This window comes from Leucoraja erinacea, chromosome 19 (genome assembly GCF_028641065.1).
Source record: "Leucoraja erinacea ecotype New England chromosome 19, Leri_hhj_1, whole genome shotgun sequence".
NCBI lineage: Eukaryota > Metazoa > Chordata > Chondrichthyes > Rajiformes > Rajidae > Leucoraja > Leucoraja erinaceus.
The window spans coordinates 33,377,687-33,395,908 of record NC_073395.1 but is presented as its reverse complement, the minus strand read 5'-3'; the positions used below and the strand labels follow the sequence as shown (position 1 = coordinate 33,395,908).

Sequence of the window (18,222 nt, the reverse complement as noted above, 5' to 3'; positions counted from 1 at the left end):
CGCCGCCGGATTTTGAAATGTTGAACATTTTAGGGCGACACTGATATGACGCCGGAAGTTGGCGGAAAAAAAAAAATCGGCAAGTGGGACAGGCCCTTTACACTTTAGATGGATGAAGGCAAGGGGTAAAGGGCCCGTCCCACTTGGGCGGTATTTGCGCGTCATTTACGCAACATCATTTATGCGTCACAACGCAACGTCATTTATGCGTGACGCGCACGTGACACTCGCATGGCGTGCATTACACGCGCATGGTGCGTCGTGGTGGCGTAGGCAGTGACGCGCGGCGCCCCAAGATTTTGCGATTCACAAAATCTTTGCGTGCCACCTGCGTGACGCGCAAATTTTGCCCAAGTGGGACAGGCCCTTAAGTATACAAATGATGGCAAGACACCAAACAGCATTGATGTGCAGAAGGATCTTGGAGTCTAGCTTCATAGCTTACTGAAAATATCAACAGAAGTAGATGTACTGGAAAAGTGTATGGCTGCTTCCCTTCATTGGTCAAGAAGCCATGATGCAACTTTACAAGACTTTGGCTCGGTCCTATTTGGAATATTGCATACAGTTCCAGTTGCCACATTACTGGAAGGATGTGGAGACTTTGGAGACGGTGCAGGAGGTTTACTACAATATAATTGGTGGTATTAGCTACAAGGGGAGGTTGGACAAACTTGGATTACTTTCTCTGGAATGCCTAAGTTTTAGGGGAGAACTGATAGAAATACATTATTTTTTTTAATATAAGCATGTAGACACATATATAGATCATCAGAACCCTTTTCACATGATGGAAATGTCAGACTAGAGGATATAGCTGTAATGCAAGAGGGGCAGAGCATAAAAGAGTTGCGAGGGCAGCTTTTTATTTACACAGTGTAACATGGTGGCAGAGGTGGTGGTGGAGGCAAATATGATAGTGACATTTAAGAGGCTTTTAAATAGGCACATGCAGGGAATGGAGGGATATGGATCATGTGCATGCCGATGAGGTTATCTTATCTTGGCATCATTCAGCATAGACATTGGGGGCCGAAGAGCTTGTTCCTGTACTGTACCCTCTGTTCTATGAAACAGCACATGTAGGGAGAAACAGAATTAACTGCACTCACTAATTACAATGGTCCCAATCTAGGAGATTAAAAAGGCAGATAGAATGGCCAATGTGCTGCGAATCTCTCCAGTCTTGCAGGCATGATCTTGATCTTCTGACTGCCTGCTGGTTAATTCACTGTCCTATTCCCAAGGTGGTCTTAACATACTACACAATTCCACAGCAGCACAATTTAAGCAGATGGAAAAGGACCTTATCTATATGCTTATACTAAAGGTCTAATCGGCAGATGGGTGGATAGGTGACAAAGGCTAGAGGTGAACAGAAGGCAAAAGAAATGTCAGACAAGGAAAGAAGGTAAGTGAACTATGAAGTGGCAGGGAGGGATGTAGGTGAATGGAACAGGGAGAGGAGAGAGGTGGAAGTAGAAGGGAAATGGGAGCCCTGCGGATGGGGGATAAGAATATGGTGGGGGGGGGGTTAATTGCAATTTGTGGCACACTGAGGATGTTATAATCAACTTAGTTCCCTTCTACTGCACAATATACAGAAATATTACCTTGAAATGTAAATTTTAATTTTTTCAGCATTTTCTTGGCACTGATTTCAAATCAGATTAATCAGTGAAAACTAAGATGTGGTCATATACTGAAGTATAATGGGAAAGGTGATTTAACATTTTTGGTGTGTAGCAGTGCTGTAAAAATCTACGGTACAAGAATATTTACAAATATACACGTTACCCTAAATAAACAAGCTTTTGAAGAACTCTCAAAGATCCTGTATAACAAAACATTGCCATCAAGCATCATATAACACCAAATCTTCTCCCATTAAGTCCAAACTATAATTTCAAGTAATAGCTTTGAAACAAAAACAAATACCAATTTCATTAGTTCTCCACACGTGTATTGTACTTGGAAGTCTAGCTGGTTGGTCAACTGTAGGCAAAAATAGACCATTGTATCCACAGTCTGTGCATCAACTGATTCAAATAAAAGTTTGAAAACAAGATCTCACCTGCTATTTTTGCCAGGTGACTGTGTAATTTATGAAGAATAATCAAAATGATCTTTCCCTCTTCAACCTAAATGAAATACAATACAACAATTATCATCTTCTGTCACCATCTGTAGTTGGCAAAATAAATGCAACCACATCACATCAAGGTTTTCTACAGAAATTTAGGATAGAGGAAAAACATTGTTTCAGATATCTGTATTCTGCAGTCAGAATTTAAGTTTATATTTATTTATCCTCCTCTTAATATTTATATCTGCAATAATTTATGCTTAGCATTTAATAAAGATAAATAATTATGGGAAGTACCATTTCAAAATAATATGGACAAGCAAAAGCTATTACACTTGATTATACTGGGAAAAAGCAATTCCCCAGTATGAACATAAAATTCATATTAAACTATTAAAGTTTTTTTTAAAGGACCTGCATTTATAACTTTTTTATATCCTGCAGGTTCCATAGCACTTTTCAGTTATAACAGTGGTGCAATTAATAGAGCTGTTGCTTCAGTGCTAGAGATCTGGATTTGATCCTGACCTCAGTGTGGAGTTTGCAGGCTCTCGCTGTGACCACATGAGCTTCTGCTGGATAGCATAGAACTCATGTGAACGATAGTCAGTGTGGACTACATGGGCCGAAGAGCCCATTTCCATGCTATATCTTTCAATCAATTGATTATCTGTTTTCTGTGGTTCCGATTACTGAATTGGGCAGAGAAACCAACCGCACTTCCAAACGAAAGGATAAATGGGAATAAGTACAAAATGCTGGAGTAACTCAGCCGGATAGGCAGCATCTCTGGAGAGAAGGAATGGGTGACGTTTCGGGTCATCATTCACGTGCAGTGGATGAGGGCCTTAATTATCATCCAATATACATAGAACATCCCACTATGAAGCACTGCTCCAGTGATCAGAATGACAACCTAGTCATTTGTACTCCAGTCTCTACATTGAGACTTCAACTGACAACCATCTATTTTTTCATGCCGAAAGTGCTACTGGGCCACAGCTAAAAGAATGACATGCAATTTGTGTCCCTGTAGTAATACATTAAGGAGACAGGGAGAATGATAGAAAGAGGGGGGGGGGGGGGGAGAAACCTTTTATACTGTGATTTGTTCTTTGTATGATGCAACCTAATAATGTCCCATCTCCAACAGATTCAATTTGGAAGAACAGAAATACCAATCCTACAAACAATTTTTTTTAATTTTAATTTTTTTATTTAAGCAGGCACTGCTTTTTTTCTAAACATTAAAATAATATTTCAATTAATAATTCCCATCGTACTCTATACAAGCCATCATTGGTCAGAAGCCGTCTCGACAACAAACTGTATATTGATTTCCCTACAAAATATAATTTAAGATCATCTACTCAGCAGCTTAAAACTGTTAATTTAAATATGTCACAGGACAAATACTTTGCTTTCCCAAACACCGTGAATGTTGGAGATGCTCAGCATCCTGGAGAAAAAACAATTATTTTTAAATTTACTTCCATTACTTTACATGACTAAAAAAATGTATTGTGGCTCCTGGATTCATAAATATAAGTAGTACTCACCTTCTCATCTATTTTGAATGTTTGATGTTTGACTGTAAGGGAAAAATAATAATTATAGGGCATGGACAAAGAATTGGCAAATACTTTACAAATCAAAACATTTTTCAGAACTACAAACTGCAATTTTTATACCTCAAACTAATTATACAAATATTTATGATCAAGGTTGATTTGTACTGTTTTTCTGACTTTTAAGGAGTAGTCGGGGAGGGTTGGGAGGCATTAATTTTGGAGGAATGCCGTTTTCCTGTGCTTCCCTAGGCGCAGCATCGCCCAAAAGGGGACAATGCTGGAGTAAGGCAGCATCCCTGAAGAACATGGACAAGGTGACATTTCGGGTTGAGACCCTTGAAACTGATTGTAGGTGGGGGAGGGAGATGAAGGGGAAGGGAGAAGAAAAAGGTGGAAAAAGAGAGAGGCATGACAAAGCGTGGGAGGTAATAGGTCAACATAGTCGGGGGGCGATGTTTGATAGATGGTTGGAACAAAGTCCAGAGATAAGGAAGGTATTATGCAGCTTTTCAAGATTGCAGATTGTAAAGCCCAGGGTAGGAGGTGAGGGGGTGTGGGTGAGTAGAGGCGAGATGTAGGTGGGAGTCCAGGTGGGGCACAGAGGGGAGAAGGGGGGGGAATGAAAGAGGGGGGGGGGGGGGGGGGGTTCCGCTGAGAGAGGTTACCTAAAATTAGAGAATTCAATGTTCATATCCAAGGTGCGGTTCCTCGAGTTTGCTTGCGGCCTCACGCTAGCAATGGAGGCAGCCCAAATGGGAAGGGGAGTGAAAATAGTTAGCAACCCAGTAGATCCAGTGAAACGGTCGCCGAGTCTACACTTGGCTTCGACAATGTACAAGAGGCCACATGGGGAACAGTAGTACAGGATGTACAGGAGGCCACATGAGTAAGTAGATGAGGATAGGCAAAGTGCATGTGAACCTCTGCCTCACTTGGAAGGATTGCTGGGATCCCTGAATAGAGGAAAGGGAAGAAGTATAGGGACAGCTGTTACACCTCCTGCAGTTCCAGGGAAAGTATCTGGGGTTGGGTAGTTTGGGTGGCAAGGGATGAGAACCAAAGAGTTGTAGATGGAGCAGTCTGAGGAAGGCGGTAAGGGATTGAGATGGGAAGATGCGACAAATGGTGGGTGCAGTGACTATAGTGGAAATGTTGCACTATATTATATAGAAAGGAACTGCAGATGCTGGTATGAACCGAAGATAGACACAAAAAGCTGGAGAAACTCAGCGGGACAGGCAGCATCTCTGGAGTGAGGAGAAGGGTTAAATTTCGGGTCGAGACACTTCTTCCGTCTGAAGAAGGGTCTCGACCCGAAGTCACCCATTCCTTCTCTCCAGAGATGCTGCCTGTTGCACTATATTATGTTGGATGTGGAGACTGATGGGGTACAAGTCAAGGACCTGGGGAAATCTGTCCTTGTTCCATCGAGGGGGAGGGAGCAAGAGCAGAACCAGACACAGAGGAGATGTGGGCGAGGGATTCATCTATGACAGAAGGGGGAAACCAGATTTACTAATGAAAGAGGACACCTTGAATGTCTTAGAATGAAAAGTCTCATCATGGCTGCAAATGCAGTGGTGGTGGAAGAATTGAGAGCTGGGAATAGCATCTTTGCAAGGGTCAGAGTTCAAGGACGCGTGGTCCAGATAATGGAGGGAGTTGGTATTTTTTTTTTAATACAATTGGTCAGTCCAAGACCTTAATGAAAACACATGCATTGCTTAACATATCAACATAGTGCACAACTGCACCAACATAGGTGGAGGGAATGGACCGACTCCAAATTCCCTCCACAGATCTTCTCAATTTGCTCCATACATGTTGAACAAAATCAAGCTGCTGGAGGGACTCTGTGGGTCAGACATCGGCTGTGGAAACAAATGGAGGCATCAATACAGGGCTGGGCCCAATTTCAAGACCATGCATTCTCCTTATATCCACTCTGCAACATAAAATAAAATTGCTTATTCCATACCACTGCACCATCGAGAGCATCCTTACCTATTGTATCACAGTATGGTATGGCAACTGCTCTGTCTCCGACCGGAAAGCAATGCAGAGGGTGGTGAAAATTGCCCAACGCATCACCGGTTCCTCACTTTTCTCCATTGAGTGTATACAAAGCAAGCGTTGACTGTATGCATTTCGTTGTCTCTGTACCGTACACTGACAATGACAATTAAAATTGAATCTGAATCTGATCTGAATCTGAATCATCGTCAAGGACTGCTCTCACCCCAACCACAGACTGTTTACCCTCCTACCATCCGGGAGGCGCTATAGGTCTCTCCGTTGCCAGACCAGCAGGTCCAGGAACAGCTTCTTCCCTGCAGCTGTTACACTACTCAACACTGTACCTCGGTGATTGCCAATCACCCCCCACCCCGGACACTCCTTCCACCAGGAAACAAATAATTGCACTACTATGACTGTATGCACGTAAACATATTTATTTATTACTCATATTCTATGTCGCTTCTAGGGAGATGCTAACTGCATTTTGTTGTCTCTGTACTGTACACTGCACAATGACAATAAAGTTTGAATCTGAATCTGATTTCAAGTTCTGGAGAATGCTCCTGATTTGAAGCATCAACTCTGTCTCTCTCGCCACTACTGCTTGACCTGCTGAGTACTGGGAATATTCATTGTCCCTGGGAGTATTACAAATTAATGCACTGGGTAGATAATGCTAGAGGAACTCAAAGATCAGACAGCATGTATGGAGGAACCATTCCAACATTTGCACTCTCTAAATTTCGAGTTGTTTCCCTCCCATGGGTATTTGGGAGATTTCAATCAAGTTTGTGGAACATAAATGATTGTTAACTCACCATGAACATTCTGAAAAAAAAACCCAAGTGTGAGCTAATTGATAAATATTCAGTCATATTGCCACACAGCACGGAAACAGGCCCTTCGGCCCAACTCATCCATGGTGACAAAGATGTCCCGTCTAAATTAGCCCCATTTACCTAGTCCATGTCCTTATAAACCTATCAATGTACCTGTGCAAATGTCTTTCAGATGTTGATACAAGGAACTTCAGATGTTCGTTTACAAAAAAAAAAAAATAAAGTGCTGGAGTAACTCAACAAGTTTGGCAGCATCTCTGGAGAACATATACAGGTAACGTTTCAGTCTGAAAACGGGTCACGAACTGAAACATCTACCCGTGTTCTCCAGAGATGCTGCTGAACCCACCTATTATTCCAGCGCTCCTTGCATTTTTGCTTTCAAGTTTCAAAACTCAGGCAATTCCTTCCATATATCCATGCAAATCTTTCCCATGCCACCTTAATCCCATGTCCTGTAGTTCTCGATTCCCCGATTTTGGGAAAAAGACTCAACGTACACCCCATCAATTCCCCTCATGATATTGCACACCTCTATAAGATCTAACTGAACAATGAAACCTCAAATCTTGTACAATTGTAAAATTTGCCTCCAACTTCTATACTCAATTCCCTGACTGATGAAGGGCAAAAAGACTTCTTCATGACCCTATCGAACTGCAATGCCACTTTAAAGGAATGAATACGTACTCACAGATCCCTCTATGCTACAACACACCCTAGACCCAACACGTCTTTGTGACAGTCCTGCCCAGATGCAACATTCACAAAACTGAATTAAACTCCATTAGCCAATCCTCAGCCCAATTGCTCAACTGCTGTAATTCCCGATAACCATCTTCACTTTCTATGATACCGTCTATTGTTGTGTAATCTGCAGAAGTACTAATAATGCCTTGTACATTCGCATCCAAATCGTTGATATAGATGACAAACAGCAATGGGCTCAGCATCAATCCAAGACGCAGTACTCATCAATGGCCACCAGTTAAAAAATACCTGTCTACTATCACCCTCTGCTTCCTCCCATGAAGCTAATTCTGTGTCATTAGCTAGCTCTCCCCAAATCCCATGTGATCTAAACTTCTTGAGCAGCCTACTATGCAGAACTACTGTGTCTTTATCAAAGACATTGTTGGTCCATATAGACTGTCTACAGACCTGCTCTCTTCAACCAAGTGACAATAGGTGCAGGAGAATGCCATTTGGCCCTTCGAGCCAACCATTCAATGTGATCATCCCCAATCAGTACCCCGTTCCTGCCTTCTCCCATATCCCCCGACTCCGCTATTTTTAAGAGCTCTATCTAGCTCTCTCTTGAAAGCACCCAGAGAACCTGCCTCCCTCCGAGGCAGAGAATTTCACAGACTCACCACTCTCTGTGAGAAAAAGTGTTTCCTCGTCTCCGTTCTAAATGGCTTACTCCTTATTCTTAAACTGTGGCCCCTGGTTCTGGACTCCTCCAACATCGGGAACATGTTTCCTGCCTCTCGTGTGTCCAAGCCCTTAACAATCTTATATGTTTCAATGAGATCCCCTCTCATCCTAAACTCCAGTGTATAAAGCCCAGCTGCTCCATTCTCTCAGCATATATATGACAGTCCCGCCATCCCAGGAATTAACCTTGTAAACCTACGCTGCATTCCCTCAATAGCAAGAATGACCTTCCTCAAATTTAGGGAACCAAAACTGCACACAATACTCCAGGTGTGGTCTCACTAGGGCTCTGTACAGCTTTGCTCCTATATTGGATTCCTCTTGTTATAAAGGCCAACGTGCCATTCGCTTTCTTCACTGTCTGCTGTACCTGCATGCTTACTTTCATAGACTGATGTACAAGGACCCCCAGATCCCATTGTACTTCCCCTTTTCCCTACTTGATGCCATTTAGATAGTAACAAAGATAACCTTCTTTGTTACTTCTGGAATTCATTCAAAAGCACTGAATACCTTTCAGCCAATAATTGTTTTAATGTTCTTGTTGCCTCTCAGCAGAAACTCATTACACATTTGTTCAACAGAATAGCCTCCAAACATCCAGTTGTAACATTCAACACATTTGGTTTGTTGACAGGAGAATGAGAAAACATCTGGAGCACTATCCTTATCTGTGGAAAAAATCTTGGAGCAGTGCATCTTAATATATTTGAGCAATTTTGGGACGTTTCCAGCCTTCATGTAAAGTTTAAATGCCATTGCCAGATTTAGAAACCCTTGGTATTGGAATAGGCCATTTGCACGGTGGCCGATTGGGAAAGGGGGGGATGCAGCGAGACCTGGGTGTCATGGTACACCAGTCATTGAAGGTAGGCATGCAGGTGCAGCAGGCAGTAAAGAAAGCGAATGGTATGTTAGCTTTCATTGCAAAAGGATTTGAGTATAGGAGCAGGGAGGTTCTACTGCAGTTGTACAGGGTCTTGGCGAGACCACACCTGGAGTATTGCGTACAGTTTTGGTCTCCAAATCTGAGGAAGGATATTATTGCCATAGAGGGAGTGCAGAGACGGTTCACCAGACTGATTCCTGGGATGTCAGGACTGTCATATGAAGAAAGACTGGATAGACTTGGTTTATACTCTCTAGAATTTAGGAGATTGAGAGGGGATCTTATAGAAACTTAGCAAATTTTTAAGGGGTTGGACAGGCTAGATGCAGGAAGAAGATTGTTCCCGATGTTAGGGAAGTCCAGGACAAGGGGTCACAGCTTAAGGATAAAGGGGAAATCCTTTAAAACCGAGATGAGAAGAACTTTTTTCACGCAGAGAGTGGTGAATCTCTGGAACTCTGCCACAGAGGGTAGTTGAGGCCAGTTCATTGGCTATATTTAAGAGGGAGTTAGATGTGGCCCTTGTGGCTAAGGGGATCAGGGGGTATGGAGAGAAGGCAGGTACGGGATACTGAGTTGGATGATCAGCCATGATCATATTGAATGGCGGTGCAGGCTCGAAGGGCCGAATGGCCTACTCCTGCACCTAATTTCTATGTTTCTATGCACCACGTCCACAAACAGCTGATCAGACTAGACTTGGGCACACCATAGTCTTGTGGTTAATGGTACACCCAGTGCGATTAAGAACATGCGATGAGCAATTTTTATCTTCAGCCATCCTCTCAGATACGAGTTGATTATGCAAGTTGATAGTGAATTAATGCCCCCTAATTATTAACCCTGCTAAGAAAAATGTCAGTTCTTTCTACATAATTAAGACTTCTGCAGATCTAGCAACATTATACATTTTATATAAATTTAATATCCTTCCTATAATTTTGCTACCCATACTACACAAACCTTTTCAACAACTGCTTACATTTTTCGTACAGTTCTAATAGGACCACTGTACATTACCAATCTAAGTAGGTCAAAAAGGGAGATTTTCCATATTCCAGAGTCCAGATCGATCTTATTCAACACTCTGTTGTGTAGAACCCATCTGGGTGAAGGAAAAGAAGTCAAGATCGGATTTGAAAACAAAGATGGAAGTTTTAAAATTAAATTATTTCTGTAGGTTCAAGTTGTAACATTTCCAATGTGGCATCTTGCTTCATTCCAAGTCCCCTTCATTTGTCACCCTTGTGTTAACTAACTGACTGAATCAATTTCTTCAGCATCAAGTTCAGAGGATACAGCAAAGGAGGTTTGAATGTGAAAAGGTGATTAGGAGACGAAGAAAGAAAAATAATTTTGTAAAGTTAAAGGTAAAAATGTCATGTCATGTACCATCTGTTTCCACCTCAAAGACATTTGCAGAGTAGATCTCCAAAGGTTAGGAAACAGTATAAGTAAGAAGGGTCTCGACCCGAAACGTCAAGCATTACTTCTCTCCAGAGATGCTGCCTGTCCCGCTGAGTTACTCCAGTATTTTGTGTCCACAAAAGATACTGGCTTCAGTCTTTCCAATATATAGGCAGACTCGTTACTGCTCCATCACTACAGGGCGTCAGTGAAACAAACTAACTATTTATATGTGGAAACTAGCATTGGATTTTCACATTACATTGGCAAATGAACATATGCAAATACGCACAAGAAATAAAGACAGCTTTGATTTAGATTGCCAGTAAATGCAGTGTTTCGTATCTCACTTTTGCCATTGTATTTCTCAGTTCCCAATCATTTCCTTCTAATTATATCTCCTCTAGACAGCCATGACTAATAAACCCTTCAACCTCACCAAGCCGGCACCATCACGACTTATGCCAGTCACTTACATATTCTCGCCCGATCACAGACATTTCCTTTGTCTTCTCGATCTTTTCAAGACGTGTTCAATTTTAAACTTTTCCTAGGTCCAATGAAACGTCAGACTGAAATATCAAGCATTTCCCTCTCCAAGTGTTATAGTAGATTTAAAAAAAATGCTTTCCAATTTCTACAGGTTTTTTTGCATCTCAGAGCCTAGCGTAATCCTTGGAGATGGCAATAGTGTGGGAGCAGCAAGACAATCCACGGCAGGCATTTCTCCAGCTACAGCTTGATATACAAGAATGGAACCAGACGAGCGTAGTCTAATTAGAAAAATGGGTGATGCTGGAAGAGTGGATTTGATCATTTAGGTTAAAGGTTGCAGGCAAGATTGACAGTCGTTTGTTTCGGTCATGGTCGTGCCAGATACAAGAAGTGAGAATGCGCAGTGCAGTTTTGATAGTGTAACTGACAGTTGAGCAGGACAATTTAGAAGGTATAAGAAGATTTGTCCCACGTTTGTGAAAGCCCTGGGGAGGCAGAAGGGAGAATTACGAGGAAATGGGGATAAGGGACTTCAGATTAACAACAAAATAAAGCCTATTTGATTGGTTAGAAAAATTCTGGGTCTTGAAAGAGAAGTTGCTGAAGGGCAAATAAATGAGAGTATTGATGGAACTGATGGGAATATTCTGTTGAGAAGCAGCACAGCCTCCTGCATCATAATAGGAATCAGAGATTCAAATCCACACTAAATCCTTTGACAGCAGCAACTGTGATAAGGCCATCAAAGCACCTGAAGCCTCGTTATCATTTACACTCCACTTTGCAGTGAGTAACCTCTGCTGCCTCCCTATCAGTAAATAGTAAGTGCAGCCAGGCAGAAAGTTTGGACAAAAGCCCATATCCAGGATGATCCAGCTCAATAAGCTTCACATAATCATAAAACAAAAATTATTTTCCATTACATTGAAAATTACCTCGTGCAGTTAAACCTTCAACACTTTATAATCTGGTCACTGTGGCAACAGTTTCTCAGAGGAAAAAGGAAATAGGTATGAAACTGAAGAGTGAGCAATTTTTCTGGGCGGTTTTGAAGGGATCCTTTGTCTAGACTTATTGGCGACGGGGAAGGAAGAACTCCGATAAGAAGCCACACCTGTCCTGGGTATGTGCAAACTGCCAAGGAGATTTATAATGTTATGAAGTCTAATATTATAGCCTTTCCATCAAAAAATTAATAGTAAAACAGTGCAGGAGAATTTATCACAGATTAAATGTATTCCACTATTTTACCATAACAGAAATTTTCAATACGGAAAACCAATAATTTGCAAAAAGAATTTATGCAAACACAGAAACCCTCAACCCACAAAGTTAGTCAGCTGGCTTGAAATGAAATGATGAATGTATCATCTTTCAATATAGAAATGTACTGCAGTTTAATTCAACAAGAGAAGTAATAAAATATGTACTTTCACATATTTACATATATCACTAACAGCTTTTAAAACTTGATGCTTTGAATACTCTGTACATGGAGTGAAGCCAATTTATACTGCATCACAAAATGTCTCAGGCATTATGAATAAGCTTATCTGAGCAGAAATTACCTGAAAATTTGAAATAAAAATGAATTTGAACCCAAGACACACAAAACTATTTGAACATTTTATCCTGTGTAATTCACCCCACATAAATATTTTAAGAATTTCCAGTTGTCCATATTTAAATGTTAATAAACTATCTTTTTGAACCTCAACATGCCAAATCACTTCAAAAGTAATTAAATCGCTAAAATTTTGTTAATGCCATTATGCAACGAGAGTTGCCAAAGTTCTACAAATAAGAATAATATGAATTACTACTGGTTGAGCAATGAACATTGGGCAAATTCTTTTTTTTCTACAGTGTGGTAACCAGACTAGGTTCAGAAATGACAAAACAGTGTTTCATTTGATAAGATACAAGTGACAAGGCGTCTTGTACATGTAACTAGATGTAGGATTTTCTTTCAATTATTTATATAAAGGAGGGCTCTTTCAAAAATTAATGCGGTAGTTGTGGAAGCGAGAGACAGGAGGCAGGAATGGAAAATGTGGATTTATTGAAAATTGGACTGGTAGCGATTGAGGTGGGATGCCAATACAGAAATAAGTCAAATTAAGCAACTACTGAAGAGATATTGGATGGCTTGGACTCAGCTGCAGTGAAATACGAATTTGGGAAATTTTCAACCAAACCTAAGCAGGCATCCATCCACTAATTAAAGCTTGCTTCAGCATTATCACATGCCTTCTATTTGTGGTAGAATTTTGTATGAGCCTTCATCCACTAGTAATTATCACACAGACCGTCAGACCTCCGTCTCTAAACATTTAGATCCCTTGCTGTATACTTTTGTGATTGTATTTAAGAAATGTACCTCATGGCTCGAGGTACAGAAGTTCGATAATTAAACTCGGAATGTTCTCAAAGCACACCCGAGCTTTGAAGGATTATCTATTAAACTGTACTCATGATTTTGCCGTTCACTCAGAAATTACCAACATTTCATACAAACATGAGCATTTAATGTGTTACTGGAATCCCAATCAAATATTGAATTGTATGTTAAAGGGTTAAATGCTGGATGCCAGAGATCATAGATATCAAGTAATCACACCAATTGTTCACGAACTATATAGTATTTCAATGCCAAATATTACACACCCAGAAGCATACATTTACATACCAAATAAATGAAGTGCTGAAAATAGCTCCATATTTAGGTTTGCCAATGAGGGGCATTATGGATAGGATACTCACATCTCCATCATTATTTAAGACATCCTTGTTAATTACATCTAATATTTAATTGTAAATTGTGGCTGGATTTTCGATTGGAGACACAATGAACTGCAGATGTTGGAAACTTGATCGAAACACAAAGGGCTGGATTAACTCAGTGGGTCAGGCACATCTGTGGAGGGAATGGATAGATGATGGTTTGGATTGGGACACTTTTTCAGACGGAATGTAGTTGGGGGAGAAAGCTGGAAAAGAGGTGGGGGTGGCCAAAAATGTCACCTATCCATGTTCTCCAGAGATGCTGCCTGCTCCGTTAAGTTACTCCAGCACCTTGTGTCCTTTCCTGGCAAGCGATAGGTAGATACAGATGAAGTGAGTACGATTAGCAAATGGGTGGAGTAAGTGGCAACGGCTAAAGGGCCTGTCCCACTTAGGCGACTTTTTAGGCGACTGGGTCCCTCTACGACAATGTCTATGACAATGTCTACTACAAGCTACAACCTACTACCTAGTCGACGTCAAGCTATGGCAAGCTACCGACAACCGGCGACCCATTAGGCCGTCCACCTACGACCACACCTATGACCACATATGTGACAACTCACAACAACCGAAGTCAACCTACGACAAGCTACGACCCTGTTGGCGACAACTGAAGACAATTCAGTCGCTGGTACCTGTCGCCGAAGACAGCACAGGCGAAAACCTACGTCACCTGGCAACAACCTACGACAGCACCTACGTCAGGAGAAGTCAAGCTACGCTAATTGGCGTCAACCCACTGTTGCCGAAAATATTTGAACATGTTGAAAATCCAGCAGTAACCAGAAAGACACGACGACTCTTTGGGCAACTGCGGAGACTGCTCATGACCATACAGGCGACACCCTGGCGACCATGTGGCGACAGCCCAGTCACTTAAAAAACAGCCTAAGTGGGACAGGCCCCTAAAGATGAAAAGGAGACAAAGGGGCGTCAGATAAGCAGTAGAGTGAAACGTAAAACAAGAGGGAGAGATAAGGGGACAAGAAGAAGAGGTGGGGGATAGTGGTAGAAATGGGTGCGCACTAAAATGAGGTTGGGGGAAGAGGGGAGGGGCACAGGAAAGAGCGAAGGATTGTAAGAATTCAACCTTCCTACCATTGGGTTACAAGCTACCCAAGCAGACTATGAGGTGCTGTAACACACAATTCTAGACATTTTCGCCACCTTCAATATGATCCCACCACTAGTCACATCTTCCCATCCCCATCCCTTCACAGAGACCACTCCCTCCACAGCTCCTTGGTTCACTCCCTTCCTCCATCAACGACTCCCTTCTCAGGTACTTTCCCTTGTAACTGCAGGAGATGCAACACCTGTCCCTGCAGCTCCTTTCTCACGTCATCCACAAACCCCAGTAGCCCTTCCTGACAAGACAGTGCTTCAGATACACCTCTTCAATCCGCGGCTACTGCATTTGGAGCCCCCGATGTGGCTATCTTTCAATCAATGAGATGAAGCGTAAACGTGCCAACCTTTCCACTCTGTACATCAAAGCCTGTTGGATCTCCTTGTCGATAACCACTTTAACATATTGACCTTTCTGTCCTGCACCTTCTCCACTGCCAGAGTGAGGCTACACACGAAGTGTTCCTCCAGTTTATTTTCCAACTACAGTGCCCTCCATAATGCTTGGGACAAAGACCCATCATTTATTTGCCTCTGTACTCCACAATTTGCGATTTGTAATAGAAAAAAAAAATCACATGTGGTTAAAGTGCACATTGTCAGATTTTATTAAACGCCATTTTTATATATTTTAATTTCGCCATGTAGAAATTACAGCTGCGTTTATACATAGCCCCCCTTTTCAGGGCACCATAATGTTTTGGGACACATGGCTTCACAGGTCTTTGTCATTGCTCAGGTGGGTTTAATTGCATCCTCAAAATATATATTATAAGAGATAAGGTACAAGAGGGCTCTCAGCACCTCGTCTTTCCTCCAGTCTTTCCATCACCTTTGGAAACTTTTATTGCTGTTTGATCAACATGAGGACCAAAGTTGTGCCAATGAAAGTCAAAGAAGCCATTATGAGACTGAGAAACAAGAATAAAATTGTTAGAGACATCAGCGAAACCTCAGGCTTACAAAAATCAACTGTTTGGAACATCATTAAGAAAAAAAAAGAGAGCACCGGTGAGCTTACTAATCACAAAAGGACTGGCAGGCCAAGGAAGACCTCCATAGTTGATGACAGAAGAATTCTCTCGATAAGAAAAATCCCCAAGCACCTGTCCGGCAGATCAGAAACACTCTTCAGGAGTCAGGTATGGATTTGTCAACGACCACTGTCCGCAGAAGACTTCATGAATAGAAATACAGAGGCTGCACTGCAAGATGCAAACCACTGGTTAGCCGCTAAAATAGGATGGCCAGGTTACAGTTTGCCAAGAAGAGCAACCACAGTTCTGGAAAAAGGTCTTGTGGACAGATGAGACGAAGATTAACACAGAGTGATGGCAAGAGCAAAGTATGGAGGAGAGAAGGAACTGCCCAAGATCCAAAACATACCTCCTTATGTGTGAAACAGTAGTGGGGGTGTTATGGCCTGGGCATGTATGGCTGCTGAAGGTACTGGCTCACTTAACTTCACTGATGATACAACTGCTGATGGTAGTAGCATAATGCATTCTGAAGTGGAAAGAAACATCCATCTGCTCAAGTTCAAAGAAATGCCTCAAAACTTATTGGCCGGCGGTTCATTCTACAGCAAGAATCAAAGATAGGAGCAAAGAGGTCCTTCTGCAGTTGTACAGAGCCCTAGTGAGACCACACCTGGAGTATTGTGTGCAGTTTTGGTCCCCTAATTTGAGGAAGGACATTCTTGCTATTGAGGGAGTGCATCCTGGGTTTACAAGGTTAATTCCCAGGATGGAGGGACTGTCATATGCTAGAGAATGGAGCAGCTGGGCTTGTACACTCTGGAGTTTAGAAGGATGAGAGGGTATCTCATTGAAACATATAAGATTGTTACGGGTTTGGACACGCTAGAGGCAGGAAACATGTTCCCGATGTTGGGGGAGTCCAGAACCAGGGGCCACAGTTTAAGAATAAGGAGCAAGCCATTTAGAACGGAGACGAGGAAACACTTTTTCTCACAGAGAGTGGCGAGTCTGTGGAATTCTCTGCCTCAGAGGCCGGTTGGAGGCAGGTTCGCTGGATGCTTTCAAGATAGGGCTTAAAAATAGCAGAGTCAGGGGATATGGGGAGAAGGCAGGAACAGAGTACTGATTGGGGATGATCGGCCATGATCACATTGAATGGCGATGCTGGCTCGAAGGGCCTACCCCTGCACCTAGTGTCTATTGTCTAAGACAATGATCCCAAACATACTGCTAAAGCAACAAAGGAGTTTTCCAAAGCTATGAAATGTCCAATTCTTGAGTGGCCAAATCAATCACCCGATCTGAACCCAACTGAGCATGCTGAAGAAAAAATTGAAGGGGACTAGCTGCAAAAACAAGCATAAGCTAAAGATGGCTCCAATCCAGTCCGGGCAGAGCATCACCAGAGAAGACACCCAGCAACTGGTGATGTCCATGAATCTTAGATTTCAATCAGTCATTCATTGCATACAAAGCATATGCAACAAAATACTAAACATGACTACTCTAATTTACTTGACATTGCTGTGTCCCAAACATTATGGTGCCCTGCTGTAATTTCTACATGGTGAAACCAAAATGTGTAGAAATGGCCTTTATTAAAATCTGACAATGTGTACTTTAACCACATGATTTTTTTCTATTACAAATCTCAAATTGTGTAGTAGAGGCAAATAAATAAATGGGTCTTTGTCCCAAACATTATGGAAGGATCTGTATAACTCACTGTGTCTTTACATTTCACTCCTCTTCTCTCCGTATCAACACCCTTTTATTTCCATTTCATCTCTAACCTTTGTCACTTACTGCACCTATCAACTAATCAAATCCCCCCTCACTTTGTCCTGACCCCACCTTTTCCCCAGATTTCTGACAATACTACAATCCATCTGAAGAAGGGTCCGAATCTAAAACATCACCTATCTATTCCCTGCAAAAATGCTGCCTGACCTGCCGATATACCCAGCACTTTGCATTTAGATGAACAGATACCACAGAGACCATTTGAGGGTTTACAAGGGCAGGTAGCAATAATAGCACCCATTGTCACCGTATAGGGGTGATTTTTAGAATCACAAATTGAATGCTCAATTAAACTTTGCTTTATACTTCTTGTTCACTGACATTTTAGTTTAAACAAATATTGTGCTTAAATTATTGAACTATTAAACAGAATGAGTTATGTTCCTGCTAGAGATAATGCTGATATCCCAATAATACAGAAGACGTGAGAAATCTCAAATCATAGCTAAATTAAGAAATAAAAAACTAGTATCAAAAACAATAATTGAAAAATGACTATTTGTAGTTAAAACCCATCTGGTATTTTGACAGCCTTAAGCAGGAAATCAACAATCCGTACCTCAATGTCATTATACATTCACGGCAAAGTAATCAACTCCAAACTGCACACGGGCTATTCAAATGGGGGAAATGAATCAATGGCATTATATAATTAGTGGGATGCAGGCATGATTGATAACGTTACCAACTCTTCATAGCACCTGTGATAATGTCAAAAATGAAACTAACCATTTACACGCATATTATTACCTTTCCAAGTAGTCAATACAATCAAAACAAG

At 41.7% G+C, this 18,222-nt stretch overlaps 1 protein-coding gene across 1 annotated transcript in view; it reads right to left on the bottom strand.

Annotated features, from left to right (window-relative positions):
• lemd3 (LEM domain containing 3) overlaps positions 1-18,222 on the bottom strand; it is a 48,950-nt gene that overhangs the window by 26,037 nt on the left and 4,691 nt on the right. Inside the window, exons 2-3 of the mRNA XM_055650789.1 lie at positions 3,646-3,677; positions 2,075-2,141 (exon numbers count right to left, since the gene is read on the bottom strand). Coding sequence (XP_055506764.1) covers positions 2,075-2,141; positions 3,646-3,677 — 99 coding nt within the window. The remainder of the gene's footprint in view (positions 1-2,074; positions 2,142-3,645; positions 3,678-18,222) is intronic.